The sequence below is a fragment of the Meleagris gallopavo genome, chromosome 1, assembly GCF_000146605.3.
Source record: "Meleagris gallopavo isolate NT-WF06-2002-E0010 breed Aviagen turkey brand Nicholas breeding stock chromosome 1, Turkey_5.1, whole genome shotgun sequence".
NCBI classification, from domain to species: Eukaryota; Metazoa; Chordata; class Aves; order Galliformes; family Phasianidae; genus Meleagris; species Meleagris gallopavo.
In genome coordinates, this window is record NC_015011.2 from 142,831,314 (window position 1) to 142,851,678 (window position 20,365).

Below are 20,365 nucleotides of genomic sequence, written 5' to 3' on the forward strand. Positions count from 1 at the left end.
ATCAAAACAGTATTGGGATATTCTGTGCTTAGTAACATCTTTTTTTTTCTCCAAGATACTGGGTCCTTTAGGTGAAAATGAATTCCAGACAGAAGACTTCAGTTTGTTAGAAAGAATAACATACAGTACCTCAGCAGAGAAGATTAAAGCAGTTGTCAAAGAGATGGGAGTCAATACTAAAAGGTAAAATTATTTTGGATTTTGAGGGTTTATTATCCAAATATACGATAAAGTACTTTGTTTATTGATAGTAACAAATTAATAATCCTTTTGCACGTGGAATATGAACAAAGATTCAAATGTACAGCAGTAGTACTTTTCATGCCATATACTTGTATATACACCATATCTGCACAGTGATACTGTTTTGTGTTGTGTACTTGCTGTCCTCTTAGCATCCAAGTACTTTTTTGGAGACAATTTTAATGGTTCCTTGTTTCCTTTTTAGCATTTTCCTTCTAACCTTTTCCTGTAAACAATTTCTACCATCTTTTGGTCACTTAAAGATAATTATGATGAATAGTAATAAGTTTGGTAAAATCCAGTGGATCTTAAAAACACAGAAATATATGAATATTGATATTTGAAGTAAGTGCATTGTTTTTGGAAATCAGGAAAGGAGCCTGTAGAGGCATGGATAGATGTAGTGCTTTGATACCCTGCTAGGCAGTATTCACACATTTGTTGATTGAACAGGTACAAAGTTGGCTTCTAGCCAGCTTCTAATCTAAACATCTGATTTGTGTTCAGAGAAGAGAGAAAAATCACATTATTTTTACATGAAGACTGTGGAGAAATATGTATTGCGCTACTGTGTCTGAGTGTCATTTCTGCTATTTAGAAGCACTATCATAACTGAGCAAATAAGTACCACAAAAACAAAATCAAGGAGAGGTAGAATTATCAAGGAGATAAATAATGAGAGGCAAAGCGTTTAATCAAATGTGATTAAATGTTTAGTGATGCTGAAATAGAACCACTGAGATAGCTAGAGAAATTCCAGTAAGAAATGCAAAAAATTTAAAAGATCTGGTTAAGTAAACTAGAAATTGTCTTCAGTTATGTCTGTTCCTAGGTGTTGTCAGAGGAAAAAAAAAAATAGAATAAGGACATACCAGTAGATTATACAATACAAATCGCAGACCTGAGTGTCAATTCTGATAAATCTATATTGCTTCATTTTAATAAGCCGTATGTAGACAGACATGCACTATAATCCAAATGTTTTACTCCATTTCTGATGAAACTCTTTGCAAACTGTATGTACCTTATTTAATACAGTGGCAGTGATTTGATTATGAAAATAGATGCGCTACTGTCGTCTTTGCCTAAAACAGAGATGAGACAAGATGCTAAATTACTTAGAGAACAGCACAGGTGAGTTCTGTCTCTCATTATAATGCACTTACAGTATTTCCATATTAAAATTAGAATGTCCTGATTATTACAGTAGGTGTTTAGAAGCGTGGATAAGCATGTCTGTTCTAAAAGTTACTGATTGTGTGCCTGTCTGATAAATCAGTAATACCTAATGGTTTTCCATCCTTAACCTTCATTGAAGAAGGATTACAATCTTGTGAATAGAAGTGCTGATCTGGAGTTGGAAAGATTGGAGTACGTTCTTTGAATTTACCAAAATGTTAGAGTTAACTTCACAGATCAGAAGTCAGTAAGCCCCCACTATTCTTCATTAAAGTGGAAAACTCCAGTACAGTCTATTCAGTTTGTTCTGATTACCATTGGCTAATATACACATGCTCATACTTACATAACAATTTGTGGATTAGCAGTGTCACTGAATTCCTGTTTTCAGCTTGATCCTAAAATGCAATTAGGTTACATTGAAATGCAAATTGTGTGGCTTATTGGCATCAGATTCCTTAAGAAAAAAAAATGAGCGGACTGTCTTCAGCTGACAGATTGATTCTAGGCCAGCTCTTACCAGTGCCCTACTGTATTCAGGTATGTACATTGGATCCTTGTGTTTCTGATCCTAGGTTTAGAAAGTGAGTATGCCAGAAGCACCTTCTTTGGCTGTCACTGTTATGGAATGAGATCTAAAAAACTGGAATTTACATCTGTCATGGGATACTAGTAGTAACCATTTTTAATTTAGCTTAGCTGGGGCCAACCTGCTAGAGCAAAGACAGGTACAGTTTTTGAAAGGACATCTGCACGAGAACGATGATCAGATTTCATGTTGGGCTTTTTTAGTGATTGCTGTTTGGAAAGAGGAAAATGTCTTCGTAAGCAGTGAAATCTCAAGCGTCTCTCATGTTACGAAAAAGTGCCTACAAATGTTTTTTTTTTAAATGTTATTTCTACAAATTTAATTCAGAGTTTTCATGTCACTTACTTGTTAATTGTTTTTTCAACAGTGTAGTAAAATTTGAACCCCAAGAGAATGAACCATTCTATGATGTTATTGCTATTGTTGATCCATTGACAAGAGAAGCACAGAAGATGGCTCATTTATTGATTGTAAGATGGTGGTCATTTCTTTTAATTTGTACTTCTTATTTCCATGTACAGTTTAGTAAAGTGGCAAGCAGGATTTAGATTTTTTTAAAATGTCTATTAGGTTGTTAAAATTCATACTAAAAGGTCAGGGATGATCTCGTTCATCCTTGTAAGTACCTTTTTTTGTAATTAAAAAAAAAATCCCATGAATCAGTCCCCCTTAGAATTCAGTCCATAAATGCTCTTTATAGTGAGTAGGAGGAAAGGAGGAAGTCATCTGTGCTACACAGAGGGAAAGGATCTCCATTTCAAAATCTTAAAAGGTATATATTTTTTTCCATTAAACCAAATCACCTTAGTTTTCCAGGGTACCTAAATGAGGTGGTCTAAATCTGACCTGTAATGTCATCATAAGAAGATTGGACTATAAACCTTTCAGCTCTTAGAAGAGTATTTCTCAGTTGATTAATGCTACCAGGTGTATCTAGGAGTCTTCCATTGTGTGTAGCTATTGATCATCCAAAGAAAGACTGTTCTAAAAGCATAGGTGCTAAGATAGTTTTCTTTCATTAGCTGCAGAATATCACTCTACCTCAGTTCCTTTATAGTTTTCCATAAAAATGTAAATTTGTCTTCACTTTATAGTCCGTTAGAGTTCTGAAGTCTGTAACTTAAATTTTGCTGCCTGTTTTATCTTTTTCTGTGCAATAATTATGAAAGTTTCATAAATTCTTACATTACTTTTTTGCTCCCAGTTTCATACCTTATTGTGCATTTTGTATGGAATGTTGAGAGTTGAGAGTCACTTTTCATACATAATAATGAAGCAATGTAAAACATTTTAAAATTTCATGAAATTCTGATATTACAGTGCTTCTTTTGGTTTGAGACTCTTGAAATAGTAGTTTTTCTCTAGAATCAGATCTTTCATTCCACCAATCTCGGTTAAAATGAAACGCTGATACTAACAAATGAAAATATTTTGGTTTTGGAGTTGACTGGAAATTCCATTCAGGCAGAAGTCCATTGTATGGTAAGTTGCCTTGGAGTCCTTGTAACTTGAATCAGAAGCCTCCATTTCTTGTAGTGCAGCAGGTTCCCTAATGAGCAGTATCTCCCTAAATGCTTGTCTAGGCAAATGACTCCTGTGGTATACCAAGCTCTTCAGCTATTGTAGATGCTACTTGATTCATAGCAGCTGCTGTCTTATTCAGGAAGCCAACCCATCAGAGAGAATAGTACAATACTCTTAAAGCTAAACAAATCAGAAATATTTCAATGGAGATTTTTTTTGTTTGTTTCTTTTATTGTATTAACATATAGAGAATTGTATCTTAAGAACTGCTGTTTGTCCTTTCCAAAGGGAGACAGGTAGAGCTTTCCAGATAAGCACTGTTTTGCCTTTTTCGAAAAGTTTCATCATGCACTTCAGCATTGAATATTTCCAGACAAGACAGCAGTCACAGCAGACTTTTAAATACCAAACTTAGCTTTACCAGAATCAGATCACATCAGTTCTGAGTAGAATTCTTTTTTTCTGTCAGTTATCTTTTACCTTCTTTCCTTTGCTCGTTTGTCTTTAAAGAAAAACTCTTACTCCATCCCGAAAGTAAGAAGTCTTTGAAGGAAGCCCCTTCAATAATCTGGTCTGATTTCCTATTATCAGACAGGTCAAAGGACTTTATTATGATCAGTTAGCATATGAAGTATAAATCATTTATTCAATCTAATCCTAATTTAAATATTGCCAAGTGGCAAAGTACAGATCACAGTTCTTGCTGAGTATTTCCAGTGTTTAATTAATCTGACTGTTAACTCAGACTTGGAACCTTGGATTGTAATTTAGCTCCAAGCTTTATGTATTCATCTTCTGATCATATCATCAGTTCTATTGAAGATTCTGTCATAAGAATTTTTTTTCAGTATAGATGCTTCACGTTAAGTTGAAGTTCACACACAGTTCCAAGTGATCAGTTGAATAATTGTGGTTTAGTGACTTAATGCTTCTCAGATGAGTTGTGGTAATAACTGACTGTAAGCACTTTGCAAAGTGACTTCATACACTAAGTAAAACTTGGGTTTAAATCATTTTCAAGACATATAAACCTACGTAACTTGGTCAATTGTTGCAGTAAGAAATATTACCTGGAAAAAGAATCCAAATTACTTAATTCAAGTAAACAGACTGAACTCTTTTAGTACTTTGCCATAAGAGGATTTCCAATTTCCTTTTGTTTATCGACTAAGGAAGAATTTTCCTCAGTACTTGCTGCTGAATTAATTTATTCTTACTATTATGAGTTACTACTTTTAAAAGCATGTATCAGGCAATATCTGTTATAAGTCTTAAACCTTATTTTGCCCTGACATTATTCCTCAAGGTTCCTCTGTCTGAGAAGAGTTACCTGAGATTTATCCATGCTAGAGTCATTTGTTAATCTTAAAAGCTTTTTCAGGTAATAAATATTGAGTATTAGTGCTGTGTAGGTTCTCATTTCTAGTTTCTTCCCTTGTTCTCACTTTTATGCCATTTCCTAGGCTTTATTTTTTGCTCAGTTTTTCAGTCATGGTATTCAGGTGACACAAAATGAGGGTGACAAACTGTGAGCAGCGTTTGTTCTGTGTAAAGTTGTACCACTGTAGTGAAGAATGCACAGCTATGGGCTGAGCTAAAGAAAGAAAAATATTACTTTTAATAAAAGAGCGATTTAAGGAAGCTGTTGTCTAGCTTTGTTCCAAATTTGCTTACCATTATAGTAATGTTAGCCTTAGTGGTATCCATATTTTAACTTATCTTTAATATCTTATTTGCTTTTCTAATAATATCCATAAAGGCAGACACAACTGCTTTATACTTTCAGATAAGCACTTTTAATCAGAAACAACATAAATGAGGATAATCTGTTAAAGGTTTTTAAGAGTACTTTAAAGAATTCTTAATTTTAAACAAAATAGATAGCTCATGAAAATAAGAACGAAATGTATTGTCATAGCTTCTATATAACAGCATCCAGAAGATGAGTATTTTACTAATGAACAGATGAATAAACTAAAAAAAGAAGTAGAAAAACTTACAATAACTTGAATGTTTTGAAATTGGGAAAATAGTTCAAACACACCATTTATCAATTGCTGGCTATATTAAAATAATTTCCAGAAATTCACTATATTCTACAGTTTCCTAAAAAGAGCAATTTCTGAACAGCTCTTTAAAAATCAATATTGCTGAAAACATACTAGGAATTGGACTCGGTGATCCTTGTGGGTCCTTCCAACTTGGGATGTTCTGTGAGTCTATGACTCCATATTACTGATTTGACTATCAGGAATACTGTGTGCTAAATCATTCACTTTTAGAAATATTCAAGCCTTTATTTGGAATTAATGACAACATACCTTAATTATCAGACATATTTAGAACTTTATAGTTTTTGAGATTCCTACTGAAGTCTGAGAAATGACAATATGCCGCAATGATACCGGTTGTTTTTTTTTCTGTAGGTACTGAAAGACATTGTCAATGTGAAACTCAGGTTGTTTTTGAGCTGCAGATCTAAGCTGTCAGAAGTGCCACTGACAAGGTGAGTAGTTTATAGCTTTCCTTACAAGTAAATGCTGTCAGATAGTTTGCTTAAAAAAAAAAGAAGATAAAAAGATAAAAAAACCTTAAAAGTACATCTGCCATTAAAAAAGAAATGGTGATTAATGTTTGTGGTTTCTGTTGTTGCATTAGTTGTCTAGAAAAAAATCAACATTGCATCAGAGAGGAGTGATCTTGTCCATCAAGTTCGCCTCTTAGAAGCAATCCCTGTAGGATTCAGTGGAGAGTTTTCCATGCCTGTAGAAACTCGTTGAACAGGATTGTCTGCCTAACTTGAATGCAATCCACTGAATGTATAATGAATTTTTCAGATTCAGTACACTTAATTTAAAGACAAAATTCATCTAAACATGCGTACAGTCCATATTTGAGACTTAGTTTTAAGTCATTAATGCTTTAAATGAAGCTTTAAATTGAATTTTCTCTTAACTGGCTATAAAGACCACTAATTAAGTTCAGAGTTCACTCATTCAGTTACATTTACACTGATGTGAACTTCCCAGAGAGGATTCCTTTCTCTCTAAAAGGCATGTTTGTATGCTGCTATCCATTGATCAGAAATTTTACCTGTAATCGTGTTATGGGAGGGAACTGATTATAGTGTCTGCCCTATAGTTGGTAGCCGAAGAGAATTATTTGGTTACCCACAAAGCAGAAGTCCTTAGTTTCTAGTCAGTTTGTGAAAAATTGATCTCGTGTCTCTTACACTGCAGGAGGGCAACAACATCATCAGTCTTCTGAGTATCTTGTCTGAATGTTGTCACAATCAGTTATAAAGCTAGCTACACTATCCAGGTTTTCATACTTGAGAAGAAGAAGTGTTCTGGAACCTGCCCTGAGGACAGGTTGTACTTTTCTTACAGAGATAGTTTCATATGAAATGCATCCATATACACCTTAGTCCAAGTATTTGTGGGAAAATTGTATTCTTCTTGATGGGTACAGGCCTTTTTTACCTTTTTACTTTTCACAGTTAAGTTTTTTCCATATGGAGTACCGTTGCTCATTCCTTCCATCTTCAGTGCTCTTTGGCCTCAGTTCTGGTTCTTCTCATTTTCTTGGATATTGGTAGAGGAAGGAAATAATTGTTATTCTGTTGTTCCAAGAATGTTCTCCCTAGAGAATACAATAAGAGTTGAAAAGGTGCAGAGAGACCTTTCCTTCCCTCTGCTCTCTGCTGCTGGTGTCAGAAACTGTTGGTATATTTTGACTGTATTATAGCATAATGTAGAAGAATATTGTGCTTGTGACTCAGACTTCACAACATGGTTTTGTTTGAACTCTTCTTTAACAGCTTCTATCGTTTTGTTCTGGAACCAGAAATAATCTACGGGATCAACAAACACCTTCCTTCTGAACCTGTGGCAAAATTCCTAGAATTGCCAGAATCACCCCTTTTGACTTTAAACATGATCACTCCTGAAAGCTGGTTGGTTGAAGCAGTGAACAGTTCCTGTGATCTTGATAACATTCATTTGCAGGATGTAAGTAATAGCTTGTGTAAGCATTATAAAATTTGTACTGGGCTTGCCAGCACAAGAAGGAAAAGAAAATGTCATGGGATTTTGCTCTCCAGAAATGCTTTCTGTGGTAACTGATAATTTGGTCAGCGTTTTACTATTTTTACTTAATTGTCTTTTTTTTTCCCCCACATTCTCTCTTAAAAACAAACAAAAACCCCACAAAAACAAGTATTTAAATCATAGAATGGCCTGGGTTGAAAAGGACCTCAGCATCTAATTTCAGCTCCCCTGCTGTGGGCAGGGTCACCAACCACTAGATCAGGCTAGTTTAAAGGCAGCAATTAAATTAAAAAAAAAAGAACAGCAGAATACAAGTAAAATCGGTTTATCTGCTGTGTTGAGTTCTTTTTTTTTTTTCTAACAGAAGTATTCATTTTTTGAGATAAAAATGTACCGGTTAAGTATTTTTATGTGTTAGTTTTCCATTTGTCTTCACTTTTTTTTACATTTTTAGTAGTATTAGAATTATTGCTGTTTATTAGTATAGGTTAGAATATAGATTTAAATATATTTTATCCTTTTTTAGTTCAGATCTTATAAAATTATATTCTTAATCCTCAGTTTCATAATAACTAAATTTGTTTCATTCACAATCCTTATGTAAAATGTTGAAGGTGTTTGTTCCACCAAAACTGTATATTTGGAGAGTGTATGATGCAAGTAAGATTGGGGATTGCCTTACCAAAGTTCAGCTTCCTCGATAGCGGAGGAAAGGATCCTAGAGATAGTGATTTTTTTCCTCTTTGTCTTGAATACTTATTTTAAACTTGAGAGAACTTCCCCCTAGAAGTTCTAGAACGTCTTGGTTTTGACAGTTGAATGTGAGGTAAATCTCATACATTGTGTTTGTCCTTGTAGTATGTTCATTTTCCCTCATAGTTAAATGACATGATTTAGTAATAAGATATTCCTTCCACAGATAAAAGGAACTGTTGTAACAGAATATGAGCTGGAATACATATTGCTTGAAGGACATTGCTTTGATGTGTCAACTGGACAACCTCCTCGAGGGCTACAGTTCACTCTGGGCACAAAGAATAATCCTGTCATGGTTGATACTATTGTGATGGCCAACTTGGTAAGTATTCAGTACAAAAACAGGCATTACAATTGCATACTCCATGAGAATTCTTTAGAAGATTATGAAATTCATTTTCTTTAAATCTGTTTCTCCTATTGCAAAGTTAGAAGTGTTCAGAGTAACAACAGTATCCTGAAGTTGAGACCAGCTACAAAACCCTGCTCTTATGTTCCAATATAGATTTGGATTTCTCCTAATTTCAGATCCTTATCTGAAATGCCTGAAGTGGGAGTCTTATTGCCTTAAGTCAATGGTAGGAAGTAGATAACTTCATATGATTGGTGATTCCACCAACAAACATAAGGTATGAATCACTTTCTGACTAAGATAACCATTTTTGTTACAAATAATCCAGGCAAAGGAGACTCCTATTTTAGATGCTTCACTTAAGTGCTTAAAGCTTCTGTAAGGCAAATCCACGCCTCAGAATTCCTCTGGTTGTCTGAGGTAATTATTTTTGTTGGCAGCAGTCTTGTAGATCTTCTAATTTTTTAAATGAGAAAATGTATTTTGTCCGGTCTCATTTGAAAGGGAAAGATTACTTTTGATGAATAAGATCTGTTATCAATCTGCTATTCTCAGCTCTCTGTGAAAATTGCATTGTATCACAAGGAAGAGAATGCTTAATAAACTTTGAGTCTTTAATACCAGTACTGAATACCTTCTCAATAGTAGAAGGTTTTCAGCATTTTAAAGCTTCTAGCTGTATGCAGAGTTCCTAAACTGGAGAATAGCCGTGTAAGAATAGCCGTGTTTACTTGGAAGTTACTAGAGACAAAATTTGAAATTTCAAAGAAGCTTTTTGGGTTAGGGTGAATTTAATAGTTCACTTCTTTAATGCTCAGTTACTTATTGTTTTGGATGGAGATTTTATATACATCTCAAATTTAGCTAGAATTAAATGGAACACTGAGAGAAATTAATATGGACATACAGGAAAGGTGATACGTGGTTGCATCTCTGACATGTTACTTTCAGGATTAATATGGCCGTAGGTAATGAATGGCTACTAACCTCGGTTGCCGTACCAAATGTTGGATGACTGATGTTTGTATGTGTATACGGCTGATTTTGAAATGATGACAGAACAATTGCATGTATTTTCTTTTTTCCCCAGGGGTATTTTCAGCTGAAAGCAAATCCAGGTGCTTGGACACTGAGATTGCGTAAAGGAAGATCTGAAGACATTTATCGGGTTTTTTCGTAAGTATTCATCTATGCTTAGGAAATGTACTTATAAACGATTCTGTTTAAGTACAGCGTATTTTGAAAGCACGTATTGAAGGAAAAATTAGCAAAAATAACATGAGAAAGTAGAACAAGAACCAAGATTTAATGTGTATAACAGATATCTTATTTCATGAAAGTGTAAGTAAAAGGAATTAATAGAACAAGACCAGCTTTGAAAGTCTTTTCAGGAAGACTTTTTATAAATTAAAGCACACTACCTATACATTTTTGTATATATCATCTGCATGGCTAAGTGACAGAATAAAGAACAATTTCACATCGCTCCTTCAAGAATGATCTACAATTGCATGTGTATGTTGAGAAATAGAGCAACTGTATGTGATAGATTGTATTGTATCCATAATATTCTAAATAATGTAATGTATTTTTTTTTATTTATTTATTTTTTTTTGCTTTTGTTTGGAGTTACACTTTTGGAAGTTGCTGAATGAGATTTATCTCTGAAATTTTATCTAGGACTTAAGGCTGATACTATTTTTAATCAAGGTCTGGTTCTGAATAGAAATATCTATTGAATGATTGTAGTTTCATTTCAGACTGCTTGTTCTGTGACAGTAGTTTTGTGCCGTCTGCTTCTTGCACTTCTGAAATAGTTACTGAGTTGGTATATTTTGTTTTAGACATTGATCTTGTTCAGTATTGTTTTAGTATTAGATTCCTTCTTGTTTTGTTCAGTAAATACCCCAATCTGATAGACATCTCTTCTGTTTATATCTTGCTAGATTGTGATTTAAAATACAAAATCCCTTTTGTTTCCTCAGTTGAAAGAGAACATAAAACAGAAGCATTAAATATTTACAGAGCCATTGTTTTCTATTGTTTTAAAGGCATGCTTTATTAAGAAAGAAAGACAACTAATTTACTCTGCAGCTTTGTAGTGAATATACCCTACATAAATAAAAGTATTTCTTCGTAATAAACACAGATTGACATTCAGAGTATGATCAGCCTTTTTCCTTTGTTTTTCTCATTTCTGAGTTGAAAATTCTAAGTGTGGTCCTTCCTCCTTCAGAGGATCTCCATATATTTCTGTCATCCTCTTTGCTTTTGTGTTTGTCTTCTCTAACTCTGCCCTATCATTTTGAGTTGGATAGCTGTAAGTAAAGACTGATTTATTGTGCAGTAGCATTGTTAAATTCCTTACTGGTTCATTTTCTGTGAAACAGTAACACCCTGTCTTCATTTTTAATATTGCTAGACCCTAAGTAATATTAGGATCTAGCAATATTGAGCTGATATTCTTACAGATTTACAGTCTCTAAGATCTCTTTCCTGAGAATGAATAGCTAATTTGGAACTACTTACTCCTTACTTATTGTTAGTCTTGTCTTCTGTTTTCTCAGCAGCAGTTTCCCACTAAATTGTATTAGAACATTAGTACTACTAGTTTCATTATGCTTTAAAAAAATTACTAGTATCTAATATAAATCTCCCCTCTGTCAGTTTAAACACATTTCCCCTTGTCCTGTCATCACCTGCCTGTGTACAAAGTCAATCTCCCTCTGTTTATAAGGTCCCTTTAAGTACTAGAAAGACCGTAAGGTCTCCCCAAAGCCTTCTCTTCTCCATACTGAGCAATCCCAACTCTCTCAGCCTGTCTTCATAGGTGAGGTGCTCCAGCCCTCTGATTATCTTTGTGGCCCCCATTGGACCTGTGTGAGCTGGTCCATGCCTTTTTTGTTCTGAGGACTCCAGACTTGGATACAATACTTTAGATGAGGACTCATGAGGGCAGAGCAGAGGAGGACAATCACTTCCCTCTCCCTGCTGGCCACGCACTCCTCTTTTGATGCAGCCCAGTGTACAGTTGGCATTCACGGCTGCAAGAGCACACTGCTCTTGCATGACAGCTTTTTATCATGTCCATACTCATGTCCAGCTTTTTGTCCATACCAGAATCTCCAAGTCCTTTTCCACAGTACTGCTATCAATATGTTTCTTTCCCAATTTGAGCTCAAGTATGGGACTGCCCCAATCCAAGTTGCAGCAGCTTGCACTTGGCCTTGTTGAATTTCATGTTCATGTGAACCCACTTCTCAATCCTGTCCAGGTCCATCTGAATGGCATCCCTTCCTTCTGTTCTATTAGCTGCACCACTCAGAATGCTGTCAACTGCAAACTTGCAGAGGGTGCATTCAAATCCGTTGTCTATGTCATTGATAAAGATGTTGAAGAGCACCAATCCAGACCACCATTCATCTCTCGCCTTCATCTGAACATAAAACCATTGACCACAGCCTTTTGGCTACAATCATTTGGCTAATTCTTCATCCACCAAATAGAGCACTCTTCAAATCCATATCTCTCTGGATAAGGATGTGGTGTGGAAGCTTGTCCGAGGTCTTACAGAAGTCCAGGTAGATGACAGTAGATATCCAGTTACCTCTTTGTCTTTAATGTGCCTTAGCATTGCTTCCAGGAGGATCTATTCTGTGATCTTCCCAGGCACAGAGGTGTGGCTCACCATACTTAACATGTTGTTTTAAGTGCATGTTCAGTGGAGCATTGCTAGCTCTGCTCTTCAGGAGTCTTAATTAGCTGGAACAATTGCTGATAGCAATTGCAATGAATTGCTGATCAGTTGCTGTCAATTTTTCTGCCATGACTTTCTCACTCCTTGGTGTGCCTCTACACATGGGGTTATTGATGGGTGGCATCTCTTCTACAGAAGCATTATATTCATTTCAGCTGTAGACTTTCTTCTTTAGTTCATTCCAGGTGGTTTTCAGTCATCTAAAAATCACTGTGGTTACATACTAACCTTGGGACTAAAAGGCACTCTTCATTTCTCTAACCTGGCTCTGTCTTGTCTGCACCTCACATTCCTCCCTTGGAAGAAAGCCCTGAGTGGGAAAAGTCATATTTTACTTCAGTAACTGGCATTTAGATACCACCTATATTAACTGGGATACATTAAAAAGAGCATGGCCGGCAGGTCAAGTGAGGTTATGCTCCCCCTCTACTCTGCTCTGGTGTGTCTACATTTGCACTACTGTGTCCAGTTCTGGGCTCCCAAGTTCTAAAGGCAGGGATCCCCTAGAAGGAGCCCAGCGCAGGACCACAAAGATCATTAAGGTCCTGGAGCATCCCCCATATGAGGAAAGGCAGAGTAACCTGGATCTGTTCAGTCTGGGGAAAAGATTGAGAGGGGATATGGTAAATGTTTAGAAATATCTAAAGGGAGGTGGGAGGCAAATGGATGAGGCCTGGCTCTTCTCTGGGGTGTGTTAATGAAAGGACAAGGAGTAATGGCCTAAAACTTGTACATAGGAAGTTCCATGCAAACATGTGGAAGAACTTATTTGTGCCAGGGGTAATGGAGCAGTGAAGCAGGTTTCCCAGAGAAGCTGTTGAGTTTCCTTCTGTGGAGATATTCAAGACCTGTCTGGAAACCTACCTGCATGACCTACATTAGAGTACCTGCTTTAGCAGGAGGATTGGACTTGGTGATCCCTTGAGGTCCCTTCCAGTTCTGAGATTCTGTGATTATAGATCTGAAATTCCCCTGCTCAGTTTTCATATGTGGAATGTATGTTAGCATAATTTCAGCTATTCCTTGAAAGAACAATCTTTTTTTCATGTTTTATGTCACAGCATAGGTCTGTAGTATAGGAGAGCTTCCTCTTGAAACTTTGCATCCAGTCCATTCAAGAGGAACAGCACTTCTTCAATTTTAGCTTCAGTTCTTTTTTTCTCTCTCACCTTATAATTCTATGGGTTGAAATAGGTCTATTTTCTTATAAAATATTTATCATTATTTGGAATTCGGGAGCACCTACTTTCACATGATGTTTACTCATCAGCTGCCATTATAAAATGAGAAAAATTATTAACATGCTTGCTGTTTTGAGTATTTGGTTAATGCATCAGTTTTCAATGTTACAGGAAGACATGTTAACAGGATATGAAGTTCCTTCTATCTGTTTGCAGTTTTCAATTTATTTCAGAAACCAGTCACCATCAGTTGAGAAAGCAGAAAAGTGTATTAATAATCCTATGAAGTTCACATAATCTCCATCGACTGTAACCGTAAAACTATATTTTTAAAATTGCGTAAAACTGTAGAATTTAGTATTCATTTCTTAAGGCATGTAAACTGATTTGTGAAAGATACTGTTGTGTCTTTTCAACTGTAGTGAGCTGTAGTTAAATTAATAAATGAAGAGAAGTAAAACCACTCTACTTTTCAGTTTGATTCAAAGGAAATTTATCTGTGTTTTTTTTCTGAAGACTTTCTTTCAGATTTTCTTTAAGAAGTAGTAGAAATAAGCTTAACTGAGCCTCCAATAAAAGAAAATTGTTGAGAAATAACATCTATTTCATTTAAGTTTTATGCCTATGGCTTATGGTATACAGCAGATAAAGTATGTTTGGGGGCTGTGACGGCATGTCTGATATTACTTCTAATGATATCAGTATTACGGAATCGCACACATTCACAGAACCGTGGGGGTTGGAAAGGACATCTGTCCAGTCCAACTCACTACTAAAGCAGATTCCCTACAGTAGGCCGCACAGGAAGGCAGGTTTTGGATATCTCAAGAAAAGCAGACTACAAGCTCTCTGGCTTAGCCTGTTCCAGTGCTCTGTCACCTCCAAAGTGAGGAATTGTTCCCTCATGTTTGTATGGAGCTTCTTATGTTCTGGTCTGTGCCCATAGCCCCTTGTTCCATCACTGGGCACTGCTGAAAAGAGCCTGTTAATACTCCTATGAATAATAGCAAATTGCTATCAAAACTCAAACGGCCGTTTGATAACATGGAATTTTGCCATGAGGTATTGCAGGATATTCTCTTTCCTTGTACATAAGTCACATTCACTCCACTTAAACTGTACTTGACTTACTGTACTTGACTTACTTGAAGCACTGGCCTGTACGTTGTAATAGGAGTTGTAGGAGAAATACAAAATTTTGAAGTATCATCTTTCTTCAGCATGCTACAGCTTGCAAAACAGCTCAGTTTTACTTCTCTTATGGTAACACTTAATACACTTGCAAGTAATTCATTTTTAGTTTCTCTAAATATAGATAAATTGATAAATTGGATCAAGACCAGCATTAACTGTACTTAATGGTAGCTCTCACTGCTTCCAGTATGTTGTTGGTACTGGGACAGAAACTCATTGCACTGAGTGCAGAGCTCAGGGAAACAATTGTGAGAGGGTCAACTTTGATTTGGTAGTGGGCGGTCCACAGAAGACATTTAGGGAGACAAAATGATTATGTTAAGTTTATGGCCAAACCAAACACTTTGAGAGTATTTTAAAGACTTCAGAAAACTATCTTCATCAATGGAGCTGCAGACAGCTACAGAATTCACAGTGTGGTGATTTTGAGGTAAATGAGTGAATAACTGAGAAAGTTCTGATTGTGGAAAAACTGAGCGCAAAAATGGAAACACTTCCACGGTCTTGACTTTGCCAACTGCTGCCATTTCTGCTATCAACAGTTTGTGTTTGGCTCTTTTACTATTCTAGAGCTTTTTAATTGCACCACTGACAATAGAGATTTGTGCCCTTTTATGCTGAATGCAGTTCTTGGCTGACTGTTTGTATACATAAAAGTGTGAAAGTAAAACTAAAAGAGTGGAAGGGTCAAGATAATTCTGAAAATTGTTTTGTGCAAGAATCAGCCATGTCTATGAAAATTAATGATCGTTGGCACATTTTAGGAAAATGTTTTAAATAGAGAATGTGCATCAGTAGATAAAACTGTCACTTTCAGGTAAGTGATATGAAGCAGGTTGAAACAAGATAAGGTATTTCTGTTTTGCAGGAAAGAAAAAGAAAAGGCAAAAAGTAAGGAGTAGCAGATTACTTTCTTTAACCAAGATCTTGCATGTGTAGCTGTATCAAGGGGAAAGCACATGATGCTCTTAAAAGGAAGAAAGGATTGAAGGAAAAATATATGGGCTTTCAAGGTATAAATGTTAGAAAATTTGAGAGTTCTGGCATTACACTGCATCATGGAGTAACAGCTAAATTTTTCATACTTTTTACTCAGTGGACTGGGGTCTATTGATGTCCGAATAGCTTTAAACTGATGTTCAGCAGGGCAAATGTTCATGTGGTGCATTACCTGGGCAACTGGGTCGTGTGGGAGGCGTCCCTGCCCACAGCAGGCTAGAACTAATTAATCTTTAGGGTCCCTTCCAACCCAAGCCATTCTATGGCTCTGTATTTCTGTTGTCCTGTAGATCTGTCTGTTGCCAAAGCCAATCATTTTTGCCAGTTGTTGTATTTCAGCACTGTGATGAAGCTTTCCCCAGACCTTCTAAAACAGATTAACTTTAAAAGTACATTTAGTGCCATCAGTCAGCAATTTCTAAGATGTTTTCCATCATTGATAAACATGGGTTAATATTTTAATGCTGTATTTACCTGTAGAATGCATAAAACATATTCACCTCTAGACTGCTGCATTTTTTAATTGGTTGATAAAATCTCATGTGAAAATCTAACCCTCACTTTTTAATTTAGAACTGTGAGCAATGATGAGCTCCGAACAAAGCTCAGAATCTTTCTGAAGTTAGGGTATAATTAGGTGCAAATGAAGAAATATTGTTTCTATAAATATCAGGAATCTTAAACTTCTTACTCTAACTGAACCCAAGTGATAATTCATGCTTTAATGAGTCAGTGCATTTCCATGGTTTCTTTTCCCCTCGCAGCCATGAAGGAACAGATTCTGTAGCTGACCGGGCAGATGTTATTGTGGTTTTAAACAACTTCAGAAGCAAAATAATCAAAGTCCAAGTATGTAAAGATATATTTGTCTGCACTATTTCTTTATATATGACTAATGCTCACATGTCTTAGGCTGTATTTAATTGGAAGTTATATACTGGAATATATCATCTAGATTTTGTAAATTTAAATAGAGAGGGGTATGCAAATTAATGTAGTTAATTTGATCCAATAGAGTTATATTAATTGTGTGGGAGGTTGTTAAATAGTTGTCTGCATAACACAGATAGGATTTGTCTCATCAAGTTTAAGGTGTTTAATACTGGTATACAGTCTGAACTTGGTGCCTAAAACTCCCTCTCTGCTTAATAGAATGAGAAAGATAGTCCAGAGGACTGCTCATCCCAGCTCACGTATTGATTTAAATATGAGGTGATCACCTCTTGAGGCATCCAGTTCTGCCCTGTGACTGGGAAGGGATTTGACATCAAGTCCAGATGCCAATGTGGAAGCTCAAATTAGACACACTGAATTCTGTCCTCAGTTACCACATCTGTGTAAATGAAATTACTTGGCTTTTGTTCTTAATTGCAGAAAAAACACGTTACGTTATGTAAATAATATTTTGTTTAGGTATACTCAGGATATATTCTGATGTTAGACACTGAGAATGGCAGAATTATGTAAACATAAATAGAAAGAGGTGTTTAATAAAACATTTATTTTCTGAGTCTCTTCCTCAGTCCTGTAACTGAAAGTTTCCAGAATCATCAGAAGAGAATTCACTTTTTGGAGGGTGAGAAGTCTGCCTTTAAGCCACGGAGAAAGGCTACAAGGGTGCCAAAATAGGAAACTTATTGGATGTGAAAGGTTGTGTGGTTTAAAATAATAACTAGAACATGCAAGCTCTGTCGTTCAGTTAAACTGTAGAGTCACTTCAGTGTTATTTAGATTATGGCTTCAGCAGCTAAGAAGACACCACATGAAAAGAAGTCTGCAAGTGCTAGCTTAACAGTATAAACATGTATGTCTCAAAAATACTGATCTTCTAATCAAGGAAATTAAGGTCAGCACCCAAAACTAACCTGGCACCTTTAGTTAGCACCTGATTGAGACAACAGAAATTAGTTAACCTGTATAGTTCATTCAGCAACAGATTGGTCACTTTCTCCTTTTGACAGGCTTATGAGAATCACAGTTTCCCTTCAGATAAGTTTTGTGCATGATTCAACACCCTACTGCCCTTCTGGCAGCTGATGGGTGGATCAGAGAATCATGGCAGGGTCTTCTGTAAAGGAGGAAAATGAGCTATGATTCTGCTGACATTTAGTTTCTGTTGGAGTAAAGAAGTACAGAGTGTTTGAACATGCTGTTTGGTTTATTCATCACTATTTTTTCATAATTGGTTACTTTGCTTCTTATAGTAGTAAGTTCTATGTAGGTCTTAAAAGTATGAAATGACAGTTTTACAGTTTAGGTTAATGTAGCTCAGTAATTATTTTATTAGATAAGAATAGGGGATAGGAATTGGGAAGCTGTTAGTCCACTACAGTTAGATAATCCAACTGAAGTAGTAATTATTATCAATTAACTTCACAAATGACGTGAATTCTTTTTTTTTTTTTTTTTTTTTTTTTTTTTTTATTGACTAGGTACAGAAAAAGCCTGATAAAATGAATGAAGATCTCCTTAGTGATGGAACAACAGAAAAAGGAAATTTGGAATCAGTTACAAGGTACAAATTAATTTGTTTTTAAAAGGGATCAAAACAGAAGAAAAATGTGAAGGGATACACTCCATCTGAGCTAGTCTTCAGCTTGAAAAATGATTCTAAAGTGAATCTCCAACAGTATTGATCCATAACATAACCAGTTTGGCTAAAGAAGCCTTCGCTCTTCAGAAACCTATTGAAGTAATGCTCTGAGGGAGACTGCAGCTGTGATTCCTTCCCTCTATGTGCTGGAAGGCATATGCAGTTAAAGAACAATCCTTGAAATTTAAATCAAACAAAGAATACTGTGCAGCAAGAAAGAAAAGCTCTGGACAGCTTACCTTAATCCTGAGTTGCTATAGGGAGAGTAATTGAATGAACTTATGAAAAAAAATAAGGAAGAATTATGAAAAACACCTGGAAAATCCCATCACCACAAACTGTTGAATGTTATTCCTTTACCTCATCATTTACTGTTAGGTATTGCTGACAACAAAGTACAGGGCTAAACATGTGGTTTGACCTGGTGTGGTCATCTTTAGGTAATGCTCAGTATTTTAGAATTTATATATTCGGTTTCAAATATCATAGAATCATAGAATGGTTTGGGTTGGAAGGGACCTCATCTTCCAACCTCCCTGCAGCATGCAGGGCCACCAACCTCCATATCTAATACTAGACCACACTGCCCAGGACCCTGTCCAACCTGGCCTTGAACACCTCCAGGGATGGGGCATCCACAACTCTGCACTTTGGGAAGCCTGTTCCAGCACCTCAGCACTATCTTGGTAAAGAAAAATTTGTTCTGAGTGAGTGGGTATGAGCTGTTATTGTTTGCAAAAGAGTCGCAGAATCACAGAATGGGTTGGATTGGAAGGGACCTTAGAGACCATTGAGTTCCTACCCCTGCTGTAGGTATGGCTGCCACCCACTGGATCAGGCTGCTCAGACACGGGGTCAGGCCTTGAATGCATCCAGGAATGGAGTAAAAGATTTTGGAATCATAAAGATGTGTAATGGAAGTAAAATATGAGTGCGTTCTGTCAGGATATTTCTTCTGTGAATTTTCAAACTCATTCTTTACAACCTCAGATTTCTTTCTGTTAGATGTATATCTTAGTTGATAATCCATTTGTTTTCTTAGGTTTTCAGAAATTTCACCAGAAGAGAAGGAAAATAGAAGTGATGTACTTAACATTTTTTCAGTCGCTTCAGGCCATCTATATGAACGTTTTTTAAGGTAAGTAAAAGTTCATCCTAAAATTAAGCAGCATAATGAAGCTGACTGTTTTGTCAGCAGGCAACCACACAGCTGCTGACTCCTCCCAAAGCAGAATGGGTGTGGGGGGAGATTTAAGAGGCAGAGCAAAAACTGCATGTGCAGGCAAAACAAAACAAGGCATTCATTCACTGCTTCTCCTCAGCAGGCCACTTCCAGGAAACAAAGACTCATCACACGTAATGGTTAGTTGGGAAGATAAATGCTATCACTCCAAGTGTCATCCCTTCCTCCTCCTTTACCCCAGTTTTATTACTGTGTATGACACCATATATGGGACAGCTCTTTGTTCAGTTTAAGTCATCAGCTGTGCTGACTCTGTCCCCTCCTAGCTCCTCGTGCACCTCCAGCCTCCTCACTGGCAGGGCAGTACAAGAGGCTGAAAGCTTGTCTCCATGTAAGCACTGCTCAGCAACAATTAAAACATTTGTGTTATCATCACAGTTTTCATCAAAAACTCAAAACTGGGCACCATACCACCTACTATGAAGAAAATTAACTCTATCCCAGCCAAAAGCACAAGACATAAAGAAGGCCCAAATGCATATTTCTTAGAGAACAAACCGTAGATAGATGTTCTAGAATTTCATTGTTCTTTGAAGAAAGAAGAGTGTTCTCTATGCCTATCACGAGTGCCTGTGCCAAGTGAGAAGATAAAAGATGGAGCTGAATCTCTCTTTATGAAGATGTAGCAGCAGAGACCTCATTAGAGTTTTTATCTATTTATGCTTATTCCAAAATATGGGTTCTATATTCTTACATGACCTTACTT

General features: G+C 36.3%; 1 protein-coding gene across 1 annotated transcript; it reads left to right on the top strand.

The window, feature by feature from the left end:
- Positions 1-57: 57 nt before the first annotated feature.
- Positions 58-19,573, top strand: LOC104917440 (UDP-glucose:glycoprotein glucosyltransferase 2-like). Its single transcript, XM_019610414.1, has 10 exons — positions 58-183; positions 1,282-1,377; positions 2,379-2,481; positions 5,962-6,041; positions 7,356-7,545; positions 8,504-8,662; positions 9,783-9,868; positions 16,588-16,672; positions 18,256-18,338; positions 19,459-19,573. The coding sequence occupies exons 1-10, from the start codon at positions 164-166 to the stop codon at positions 19,556-19,558; spliced, it is 1,002 nt and encodes a 333-aa protein (XP_019465959.1). The 5' UTR covers positions 58-163; the 3' UTR covers positions 19,559-19,573.
- The last annotated feature ends 792 nt before the right edge of the window (positions 19,574-20,365 follow it).

Excerpts from the sequence above, each read along its gene's own strand:
- LOC104917440 (XM_019610414.1), top strand. The coding sequence starts at position 164 with ATGGGAGTCAATACTAAAAG. Across the intron at positions 184-1,281 it reads ATGGGAGTCAATACTAAAAG|TGGCAGTGATTTGATTATGA; the intron begins GTAAAATTATTT and ends TATTTAATACAG. Across the intron at positions 1,378-2,378 it reads TTACTTAGAGAACAGCACAG|TGTAGTAAAATTTGAACCCC; the intron begins GTGAGTTCTGTC and ends TTTTTTCAACAG.